At 41.3% G+C, this 12,460-nt stretch overlaps 1 protein-coding gene across 1 annotated transcript in view; it reads left to right on the top strand.

The window, feature by feature from the left end:
- Positions 1-12,460, top strand: part of galnt18a (UDP-N-acetyl-alpha-D-galactosamine:polypeptide N-acetylgalactosaminyltransferase 18a) — a gene marked incomplete at its 3' end in the record, with an annotated part of 150,936 nt that overhangs the window by 100,610 nt on the left and 37,866 nt on the right. Inside the window, exons 8-9 of the mRNA XM_079278342.1 lie at positions 1,144-1,281; positions 6,444-6,539. Of these exons, the coding sequence (XP_079134468.1) occupies positions 1,144-1,281; positions 6,444-6,539 (234 nt within the window). The remainder of the gene's footprint in view (positions 1-1,143; positions 1,282-6,443; positions 6,540-12,460) is intronic.

The following is a 12,460-nucleotide window of genomic DNA, read 5'->3' as shown; positions in this document are numbered from 1 at the left end:
AGGGGAGTGCAGGTGATGGGTCCGGTGCTGGAGCCGGCTGAAGCTGGCCTGTCCGAACCAGTCCCTGCAAGATGCGGCCAACCCCAGAGACCTCAGCTTCCATGGATTGCAGGGCTTGACGCATCTCCATGAGCATCTGCTGGGGTGCCTCCAGCTGCGTGCTATGTCCGGCCAGCGTAGCTGCTCCTGTGGTTGCTGGGTCCATTATGGTCAGGTCGTTCTGTCACGGGAGTTCACAGATAGGACCCAAACGCAAGACCACAGGAGACAGAAGTGAATGTTAATCAGGCTTTATTTAGACAGGTGGGTTGCTGGTGTGGAGCCCGTGGTCCGACACCCGAGCGGCAGATCGACGGTGTGAGGCCCGTGGCTCGACACTGGAGGGCTGGTGAGTTGACGGCGTGAAGTCCCGTGGCTCGATACTGGAGTCGACAGAGTGTAATCCGTAGACCACAAGGAGGGCAGAGCGGCGAAGTGTATCCACGAACACAAGGAGGGCAGAGCGGCGGAGTGTAATCCACAGACACAAGGAGGGCAGAGCGGCGGAGTGTAATCCACAGACACAAGGAGGGCAGAGGATGCCACGGGGTTTCAGCCGGTTACAGACGGTACGACCTCACACTCCCAGACTGCAGGACCAGAGTTTATATAGTGGCAGGCTACTCATTAAGGGGCCCTGAGTCTGGTGTGTCAGGCTGCAGGAGGTGATCAGCTTGAGTGTCCTCAGCCGTGCACGATTAAGGGTGCGGCCCTGGGAGGTGTCTGAAGGCAGAGGACAAACAGAGCACATGGCACACCACAACAGACAGGGGAATCCTGGATCCTGACAACTGGAGATGGAAGACCTGCCTGCATCCTTTCAATCTGTTGTTTGTGAATAATTCGGGTTCCCGAACAGCAACGGAGAGAGTTTTGTCGAGGAAAAGGGCTTGAACCAGCGAATGTTTGGAATTTTGCTTTGACTTAAACTACTTATCGATAATCAAATGTTTTTGATTCATGATCAACTCTGATTATATTTGTTAACACTAGCCCAGAACCAGAGGTCCAGACTCCAAAGCTGCTGTAACTGCAGATGTTAGAGTATAGGTGAAATACCCAGAATGTATACTCAGATGGGTTTGTATTTATTTCCCTCTTTAGAAGTCAGGAATAGACATCGGGGACATCACTGAGAGAAAAGCCCTGCGATCCAGACTCCAGTGCCGGCCGTTCAGCTGGTTCCTCTCCAACATCTACCCTGAGCTCCGATCCTACAGCAACACAGTTGCTTACGGAGTGGTGAGTTCATTTTTTTCCCCTTAATTCTCAAGATTCCTATTCTTCAGTCTGCAGCCTTGATTTCAGAAGATTCATTTATCAACATGCTTCGATAGCTTGCTATTCATCTGATTTAGGAGCCCACAGGAACAACTTCACAAAGTCTGGATGCTAGCCCACAGTTGGACAAACAGACACCGTACATGTTTACTTCCCCGATTGGTTCCCACTGGTTGTGACACATACAGAAACTCCCGAGAGCAGAACAAGAAATAGGAGCTAAAATGAATCTGCCTTTATTGTGGCAGCTTGCCAGCAAGGACTTCTAAAAATGTGTTAACATCAGTGGCGGGCCGTGCATTTCATACCTGGGCCCTCAGTGCTGCCCGACTACAGCTGAACCACCTCATAATAACCTCATGACGCCACATCTACGGTTGTTATGTGTTTCTATTGGTGTAACGATACACGTATTTGTATTAAACGTTCGGTACGAGGCTTACGAACCGAACAATACGTTTGAATAATACTTGTGCATTTGGAGAATGCAGAAACTTTAATTGTGGGAAATATAATGTTATTTCGGTGGAGCCACTGGAGCCATAGTCGGGTGTCATTACCGCCGACGTGAATAACAATCTTACTGTGTTTACGGTTATCCTTAGCCAGCAGTTTTAACTCAATGTTGCCTGCTCTGGCCCCGGGTATACACTCTGCTTTGCGTTCAGATTTTTGAATGTTGTGATTAGGTTGGCACTATTTTTTCAGGTTGCCACTATTTTATATTATTGTTTGAATACCTTGTTTGACTCTTTATGGGAATTTTTTTTGTTTAGGTGTTACTCAAACCATAACATTGCCTTAACATTGATATATTATCATCTCATAAAGTTGTTATAGGGAACCTTTTCTTAAGCAGTTGCCTGTTTGCAAATCCAGTAGACGCAGAGCAACATTACCATTTATCTGGAGTAATGTTTGAGTCAAATACCCACTCATAAGGGAAATATCTGACTATATTTACTTTATTTATGTATAGTTTTGAGGTAGTTTTACTTCTGAAGAGTATTTCCATGTTATGCTACTATAGAGTGCACAGATGGCGTTTTCTTCTGTGGCAGAAGAAGCTTAGTCTTTAGGTTTACTCACGCAACAAAATGTCTTGGTTAGGCGTTAAGTATGTAAATGATATAACATAACTACGGTAAAATAAGTCAGCATTGATTTTCATGGGACATGAACAGCGATCTCCTGGGTTAAAGTCCTGTCTTTGTTCCACTGTGTTTGGCTCATTATTTTCACTAGAGACCTCCTGACTTAACTTTTATCTACGAAACGTTTCCACGTATTTCAAGCTGTTTAAGCCGTACCTTTTCCATTAATGCTGAGGCTAATAGTGTTTTTTTTAGCTTGGCACTATAGTTTTACTGTTTTGCTAGAACATTTTATAATAACAAACTAAACATGTGATAAGCACAAAAATAGCCCTTAAATAGCATTAACACTTCATCACGACGAAACACTTGCAAAAAAACACAACTTTTTAAAGTACTTGAAGCTGTAAAACCTAACGTTTCTATTAATACCGAGTCTAATAGCATACACACTATGTCATATATGCTTCTATGCTTTAAGAGCTCACTTCAAATTACAGCGGCGGGGTATTGAAAGGGTGAACCTTTTTTCTCCACTTACTTTACGCGTGACTATTCCTCTCTTCAGCTCAGGAGTGTGGGAGGACTTTGCATAATTGAAAAATGACACTAATCTGTTGAAAGCTGAGCAGAATTATCCTACCGCACGAACTGACTCTGCAGTCTCTGATTGCAGTCTCATCTTAACCTTTTAAACTTGAGTACAGATATAGTTTGAGTTATCTGTCTTCTGAGAGCCTGAATGAAATCTGAAAATAATCATTATACACCTATTTCCTTCAGGACTTATTATTTCAGCTTTATTGGCGCAAAGTCTGTCACTGAGGAGAAAAAAGTTGTGATTTGATGGGAAAAGGTGGTTCCACTCTGAGTCTGTAAGCCTGAGACAGCTCACAGCTTTAGTGTCACTTCTTTTGTTTGTTGTTGGATAAACACTTCAATCACAGCGCAAGCTGGATATTTGTTGACAGTACTGAGCATGTGCAGGGTCTCAGCTTTGATTGAGATGACAGCGTTGCCACTGTGACATCAGAGAGATGTAGATATGAGGTTTACATATTTGACAAACACAAACTCTCACAGGAGATTGCAGTTGGACAGAGTACAAATAGTGTGACACTATCTGTGGATGTTGTTTATGCACTCGTCTCTCATTCATGAAACAAAAGCTGGAGGAATGCACTGCTCACACAAGGTCAATATTGTCCAAAAAAGAGACATTATATCAAGATTTGTCAAGCTGTTTTAAATTAAACACATTCACTCAGTGCCATGAACCAGGTCGGTTGATGTTTTTAGACACATTTGTAGAAGGTCTGAGGTCATGACGAGTCTCCCAGAGCTCAGCGGCTGATTGTCGGGTTACCAATGTGGTGTGTTGGTTGGGCAGTCGGTCGATTGGTCCAGATTGAAATAACTACTGGATGGATTCATATGAAGCTTTGTGCAGACATGTGTGGTACCCAGAGGAGGAATGCTGAGGACTTTGTTTGTCCCATGACTTCTCCTCTCGTGCTGCAGGATGGTTGACCTGTGCTTTTGAGAGAAATTCCTTCAATTTCTTGATGGATTACCAAGAAATTGGTTCATACATTTATGTTCCCTCAGGAATAATTGCAATGACATTGGTGATCCCCTGACTTTGTACTCAGCACCTCGATCAGGTCACATTTTGTATTTGTCCAATACTTTGGTTTATGACCAAATGCCTGTATAACTAATGACATTAACATCAGCCTCGGCTTTACTGTGTGTGTTTAGCATGTGAACATGGTAAACAGCATACTTGTTAAATCATCATGTTCATAAAAAAATAAAAGTCTTGTTATTGAACATATCTGTAAAACCTTCATAATGACCATATCAGCAAAACAACTTGACAACTTATTTAATTTAATATTATTTAATACCCGCTCTTGCAATACAGTATCTGAATGAATAGTTCATGACTTTGAGGTTATGTTCAGAAATATGTGGTCAAGCTGTAGGGAAAGATTGTTGTTTTGTTAAAATATTGACAAACTTCAAAGTTGCCGTACTGGAAGCACAAGACATGATGTGTTTACTTTATTCAACCAAACCCACAATCTGTCACTGAGCTTCACCAAACATACGCATTATACAGGAAGTGAAACTCAGCACTCCGTATGCCCTCCATGCACTCTGACCACGCCCTTCCAACTTCAGAACAAAACTGCAGCAATCCTTCACTTGGATGAATGTCCCCACTAAACCAAATCCATTGTTATCCTCAAAGCATATTTGACAAACAACTTTTACCACAACAGATCCTGAACAATTCAAAGGCAGCCATAACATTCAAGCTCTCTGAATGTGTATTCACTTAACTATTATCATAACACATCAATCTTCACAACACGATTACTGATTTGATGATCATGCTTTACCTTAACTCTGAGAGGAATGGGTGGTTATAATGTAAAAGGTATCAGCAAATCCACAGAGAACTATCATCCAACTCTGAAGCTGACAACGTCCATTACTCTGAAACATGAACTTGTACCTTCAAATTATTCATATAAAGTAACTGATAACTGAGTAGGTTTAGGTAATAACACCTAAAAACATTATATTTGAAGTCATGCACCAAACTCTCACAGTTGTTCTAAACCAGAACTGAGTTGGTGTGATTTTGAGTATCAGCCTGAAAAAAATTGCTTTTTTTAGCCTTAAGATTTTCCTAATCCTTGTTGATTACAATATGGATTTATGTAGGTTTGACACTGAGTTTGGTTATAATGGCATTATAGCTTTATACCTTTAACTGAGTTAGTTGCTGAGATCTGGGAGCAAGGCAATGACATTACAATGAAGCAGATGAGGCACTTAGCACAAGGGCAAGTTATTGCTGATTGATTGCGTTGATTTTCATATGTTGCACAATCTATAATTCTCTGTGGAATAAAGCCAAATCAAGCCTCATCTTATTCCACATATGTATGGCCTACGTACTGGGGACCATGGGGTCCTCAAGAATAAACGACGAGAAACAACCATTATAGCAGAATGTTTACTAACTTCTAACAACATTATTATTTATGTAATAAATGTCATCTCTACAAACAAAAATGGATTATTATTATTTTAGAAAAGATACAATTATTTGCTTGTTGTGTCAAATGAAAATAGACACGTAAGGAAAGATGTGTCTGTCTCCTTCAGAACGAGTTCCTCTACCCGCTGACAGTGTGTCCTTCTTTAAGAGGACCCCGTATCGATCTAGTCTTTGTATCTATTAAAACAGCACAGGCTGCAATTAGGTGCTTTTGACTGGGGCCCCCTAGGACTCCAATATATTAACAATATAACACTTGCCTTCTGTTTGTGACATTTTGAAAGACTCTCAGATCTTGTGTATAAGTCAAACCAGAGACATGTTGTTTTACATTATATTTAAACATTCATGAAAAATGCTTCTATATCAGAGTGAGATGAGGAGAATGATCTTGGTGAGTGTGACTTCCACAGACGGTTGGCTGGTTGATGGTGTGATTTTAGCATCCAGTGTTCATGCTAACGCAGGCTAACAACTTCCTGTCTCCAGCTCCTAACTGAACACACATCACAATGATCATCTCTCTCAAAGCATCGGACTATATTCCCCAATTATGGAACTATTCCTTCAAAGAACTTTGAAGCGAAATCTCAGTTGGTATTAGTTTTAAAAAGCATCAGAAACAAAGGACAACAAAGGATTTATTAAGGTCTCTCACAAAAGATGAGCTGTTGTTGGTTTATTTTGCTCTTTCCCATGTTTTGTGATAAAATAAGTCTGCTGAGCTTTGGCGGCCTGGAATGCAAGTTGTGTTAAGTGAGGAAAGCAATTTGTTTAATAGTGCTGCTAATTTGACTAAATGTGTGTGTGAGAGAGAGAGGTGTCCTCCTTTTCTTGCTTGCACTTTTGCAGTCTGCCATCATCGGTTATATGTTTGCCCGTTAAATCCCATCTGCTGAAAGTTTGATCAAAATGAGATGAATCAACCGTCTTATCTCTCTGTCATTTTCCAGTTGAAGAACAATAGAAGAGACAACCTGTGTTTGGACCAAGGACCTGACACTGACAATGTCCCCATCATGTACCTCTGTCATGGTATGACACCACAGGTCAGTCGCCTCTCATTGTATTCTATTTGTTCTATTCTATTCTGTGAAAATTCTGGTGGGGCCACAGACTATTTATACAAGAAATTGTGATGATGCAATCCAAAGATACCATAGATAACATGAGCTATACTCTCACAACCATAAACTGTGCACGAATGATAGATAGATAGATAGATAGATAGATAGATAGATAGATAGATAGATAGATAGATAGATAGATAGATAGATAGATAGACAGACAGATAGATAGATAGATAGATAGATAGATAGATAGATAGATAGATAGATAGATAGATAGATAGATAGATAGATAGATAGATAGATAGATAGATAGATAGATAGATAGATAGATAGATAGATAGATAGACTGACTTTATTTCAGACTCGGGGTCCATACAGACAGACATAAAAAAACAGACACAAACAATAAAAGTACGGAGGCCTAGCAATGCCTTACAAAGAGACAGCTGTACCAATGTCGCCACAGCTGGACTGGTAGCGTGTGGTGCTAAACCTTATGTTGGTTAAAACAAGTAGGATCCCATTTACAGAGTCATTCAGTCGACAGATGAATTTGTACATGAGATTTCTTAAAACTGTTTGGAAAGTGTTGACTCGTGCAGCCACAAACATTTCACCAGCACTGCTCCATCTCGGTCTCTTTAAAAATATTCTCATGGCGTCATTGTACGCTACTTGAAGTCTCTGTAAACTCTTTGTTCTGTAGTTTGACCACAAGTGTGCAGTGTAGAGTGGAGTACAATATGCTCTGAACAGAGACATCTTCACTCCATCTGTACACAGACCAGACTAACGTGAGAGACTGTTTGCTTGTGCATACATCATACCACATTGCCTGGAAATGTCGTTATCGTCAGTCATGTGTTCTGTTAAAAAATGACCAAGATATTTGACTTCACTACAGACACCAAGATTATTGTCAGACAATTTGAAGTCAGGGAAGTTTAGACATTTGTCCTCTTTAGTTGGACAGATCAGGATAGCACTCTTACTGGCGTTGTATTTGATGTCATGTTCCACACCGTACACAGTACATATAGTGAGGAGCTGCTGAAGACCAGCGCTAGAAGGACTAAAGATCACCAGATCATCTGCATACATGATGTGATTAACCAGAGTATTTCCAATCATGCACCAGTATTACAGGCTTTCAGTTGCTTGGACAGATCATCAATATACAGATTAAACAGAACTTGTCTGACACCATTGCTAACCCCAAATGGGGCTGACACACTTTTACCCCATTTTACTTGCATACTCTGATGCGCATACCAGTAAGCCAGAATTCTCACTATGTATGTGGGGACACCTCTTTGGCTCAGTTTAAAAAATAATTTACTGTGATTAACACGATCAAAAGCTTTGGAGGCATCAATAAAACACATAAGAACTGATGAGTTTTGACCTCTGTATTTGTTTACAATTTCCTTTAAGGCATATATACACAAGTCAGTGCCATGTTTGGCTTTGAAGCCGAACTGGTTATCTGTGGAGGTGATGAAGTCATTCTGTCCAGCAGAATTCTTTCTAGGACTTTTGACAGGACGCTGGCCAAAGCAATGGGCCTGTAATTCTCTGGGCTACATACTTTACCAGCTTTGTTTTGAATGACTGGCACTGAGAGAACAGACAGCATTGAGTCTGGTAACAAGCCGTGAATCATGAAGCCAGTAAAACAAATAGCGAGGAGAGGAGCTAACCTCGGACTAGCATATTTAAGGTGTTCAGCAGTAATACGGTCTAAGCCACTTGCTTTGCCTTCAGACAGTTTGTTGATAGCTTGGTGCACCTCATATGATGTAATTGCCATTGACTCATTACTCTCAGAACTGTCCACGCTGTACAAATCACTTTTGATGCAGTTAAATAAGGTGCTATAATGCTGTCGCCATAACTCAGCAATGTTGTCTGTTCCTGAAATTCCATCTATAGTGCATGGTAAAGATGTTTTACAGTTAAGAGCTCTCACTTCTTTCCAAAAATCAACTACGTTGTTGCTTAGCAGCTTCTTGGCCATGGAGTCAGCCCGCATGGCTTGATCATTCTTGCAAATGAAGCGAATGGCATACTTATATCTTGCATTGGTGAGCTTCTTGTACTCAAGCTCTGGCCCTTGTCTGGGTCTACCAGCTAGAGCCCATGATTTGAAGGCTTCACAGGCTTCAGCACGATACTCAGCTACATACTCGTTCCAGCCAGGTTTGATGTTATGGGTCTTATTATGATGCTTGTAGTAGGGCTTGCTGTCTTTATACAGAGCACTTACTATATCATTGTACATGAAGCAGAGATCTCTCCTATGCACCACATTCTTACAGTTAACGTCAGTACACATAGCTGCATCTCTAGCTAGATGAATATGACTGAAGGACTGGTCTGTACGAGCAGAATACACTAAGACGTCCTCTTCAGTGAGAGTTGACCAGTCAAGTTTTTCTGTGTTGACACTATTTCCATTTCTAGATAGCGCCGGTAGATGTTCAACATTTATCGACATAGCAAAAGGTATATGATCAGTTGTTGCTGCTCCATAAAGAATGCCCATACATCCCAATGAAGCATGAGCATCAGCTGTACGAATACAATGGTCCAGCCATGATGTAGTGTGCCAGGCCTCACTAATGTATGTATAGCTATCTGTAGGCAAAAGCACTTCGCTTGATAATATAAAATAATTGTCTTTACAAAACTGAGCCATGTGCTTGGCAAATACTGAGCTTGTGTCTGAGATATCTGCATTCATATCCCCAATAACATAAATACTAGAAGAAGTATTGTCTTGAATGAAGGAATTGATGAAGGCAATTCATCCTCATTGTGATTGCACTCATAGGGTGTATAAACATTTAGGATAGTGAATTCCTTATCATCATGAGTAAACTGTATTGCAACACACCAGTCAACACCAAGCCTGACCACATTTATCAAAGAGTCAAGCTTCTTATTCCAGAGAATAGCCACACCCCCTGGAATCCTTCCTCTGACTATTCCCATGCCAAAGTCAGTTGTAGACTCCCCAGCACCATGAAAGTTATCATTAAAAGAGTTGAGTTTTTCCAAGTCTTGCTTCGGTAAGAATGTCTCTTGTAAACATAGTATGTCACAATTCTCCAAAAGGTTGTCAACAACCATGCGGCGAGCTTTATCCCCAACGCTCTGGCCCACACCAGGCCAGGACAGTTGTACGACAAAACCCGGATATACATTTAGCAAAGCAAGTGAGTGCCCATAGCACCAGCAGGCAAACTTATTCCCCCCACAGCAAGTGCATGGTTAGAGCCGATAACTCCCGCCCTGCGGGGCTCAAAATAGCGCCGGACAAATGCCCCTTCTGGCCAGAGCTCCGGAATGTACATTTCATCAAACGAGTGAGAGAGGGAAGACACTGCGATTGCTGTGACCAATGCACCACCAACATCAGAGATGAAGCATTCAGCCGAATAATGCCGTCTAATATCACAGAATATCTCACCATACCACCATATAGGACCACCAAAGCACAATGTTCACGATATCGCCACATCAAATAGCTGACTCATGAGCAGAAACCAAAGGTGCATTTGTCATCTGTTGAGCAGCCTCATCCTTGTAAACATTGCACGTGCAATCCAAAAGTTGGTTTTGAATAATGGCTGAAGTTCCCTTAAAATAGGGTTGAGCATCGTCATGGCTCCTTAGTCTGGAGTCACCCTCGCACGTAGTCTCAAATATGCATCTTATAAGGCCAGGCTTTAACCAGCCGGCAGACTCATCATGTCCACGCAAGGCAATGTCACATCACACATTCCACAAGCTTTCATACCGGTTATGTTTCTGCTAAGAACACACCTGTTTCCTTCAGTCTGACGGTTGTATTGTTCAATGCCACGTCTGTACGCGCCATCAAGCTGAGAGGCAACGCTCATTGTTCCCAGTGAGCCAAACGTAATGGCATTATCCACATGTGATGCACAACTCCTGTGTTTGACTTGTTCTTTTTAAATGCACTTGATGTCCAGACAGTTTCTTCTCTGAAAAGAGGACATGGAAAGCAGAACAGGGCTTTTTAAACTTCTTGTGGTTGAATGATCTTTTTTAATCTTTTCCTTCTTGAGATATGATTAGGTCATCCAGCAGATGTGGACACAAATGTTTTAGTTTTTTTTTTGCTCCAGGGATAAATCGCCAAATCGTACTGCAGTTAAATAATCTACACGATCCATCACTATTGTTGTAACGTTAACGTAAGTACAATATCAGTCCCTCTTTAGCTAGCTAGCAAGATGTGTGCAGCCTTGCACCATTCAAATCAACTAATGGGATGCTTCTAGGGGACAGTGCCCCACCAAGCAGGAACGGACAAGCAGCTCCATGCACGAAGAACTAAAAAAGAGATTACATTCAGAATATGATCAAAGATTGCAAAAATGTTATGAGGTAGACAGCGTTGAGTTTTGGCATTATTGCGTCTGACATCGAGAAAAGCCGAGAACTTCTTCTGTACAACAGCACCCTCTGGTGGAGCTGTGCCCCACGGGCCCCTAATGCAGAAATGCAGATGGAATGATGAAGCCCATTTAAATTCATCCAGCAGAAAGAGAACAACATGAACAAGTATTCTGGGAATACTCCGTGTCTGTCCGCCTAATAAATGACAATCGTGCAATAACGCGTGTAGCTCTGTTTTGGACGATATAAAGTCCAAATATTTAGCTGTTTAATGCTCCAATATGTTCGTCAGCTAGTTGCTAACTTAGTTTTACCTAGTCAGGAGCTTTTTTACTGAAAACAGGCTGCCTGCTGCTGATATGATGTTGATAAAAGGAGAGTTATGGGCCAGAAAACCAAAACAATGAGCTAAAAGACACTAAAATGCTTTTCAAAGATGAAAGAAACTGCATATTCAGTCATAAGTCTCACTGGGTCCATCATTACAAGCAACTCATTTCACACTACAAAAAGTCATTTAAGCCTTTGTTTATGTAAAGATTTTAGTTAGTGCAGCATAAACCATTCCCAAGTTAAGAATAAATTGTTTGTAGTTAGGTAATGAAGTAGAGGAGATTTGAGAAATCAATAGTGGCTCTCTGCATATATTGGCATCAGTAATGTTTATCTATGGGGTCTTGTAAATTTCATAATTGAGAAAGTGACATTTCCATGACGAGTAAAGTGGCTAATTAGAGCAAGAATCTAAAAGGATATGCTAACTAAGAGCAGATATATCACCCTGCTATAGTAATGCTGCTTTGTCATGTGCTGTTTTGCTTGTAGAGTGAAACTTTTCAGCTCTTGCTGCTGAAATATCTGACAAGTAATCATCAAGTCATTGAGGCCAATCAACAACTCTATCTGCCTGCAGATGAAAGCGGCAGTTGCGGCATATTTCCACTTTTCACAGCTTTGAAATGCTCTGTTACTTGACTAAATTAAGAATTCACATTTTACTGTGTGCATTATATTCTGCTTGCCATAAAGAAGCTTGCATAATCATAACTAGATTCCACTACATACCCAGCCCGTCATCTAAAAGAGCTTTCTGAGGACACTCCTAGCTTTGCCTCCATTGTGGGTGCGGTTAATAGATCCGACCTGCTTCTTGACGTCGGAAACATCCAACGTTCTATCTGGGTCATACTCAGCAACACAGCACAGCTGCTGAAACAGCTGTGCTGGCATTTCCCTGTGTCTTGGCCTTCCATATTTTGTCTTACCTGGACACAACATAATCAGCATGTGCTGATTAAGAAATTGAGTTATTATTATTATCTCCCTCAAGAAATCAACATGAGTGTTTTGCTTATTAAACTGGGCACAAAGCTGGAGAGACACTTGTCAACATGAACGTGGTGTTTGGACAGAAATACAGCAGGTAAGAGTCTTCAGCATGTGGCAGAGCAGAGTGCCCCCATGCAGTCCCA

Source organism: Melanostigma gelatinosum (assembly GCF_949748355.1).
Source record: "Melanostigma gelatinosum genome assembly, chromosome: 1".
Taxonomy (NCBI): domain Eukaryota; kingdom Metazoa; phylum Chordata; class Actinopteri; order Perciformes; family Zoarcidae; genus Melanostigma; species Melanostigma gelatinosum.
Note: the sequence above shows the minus strand (reverse complement) of the source record. Positions and strands in the feature narration are given on the sequence as shown.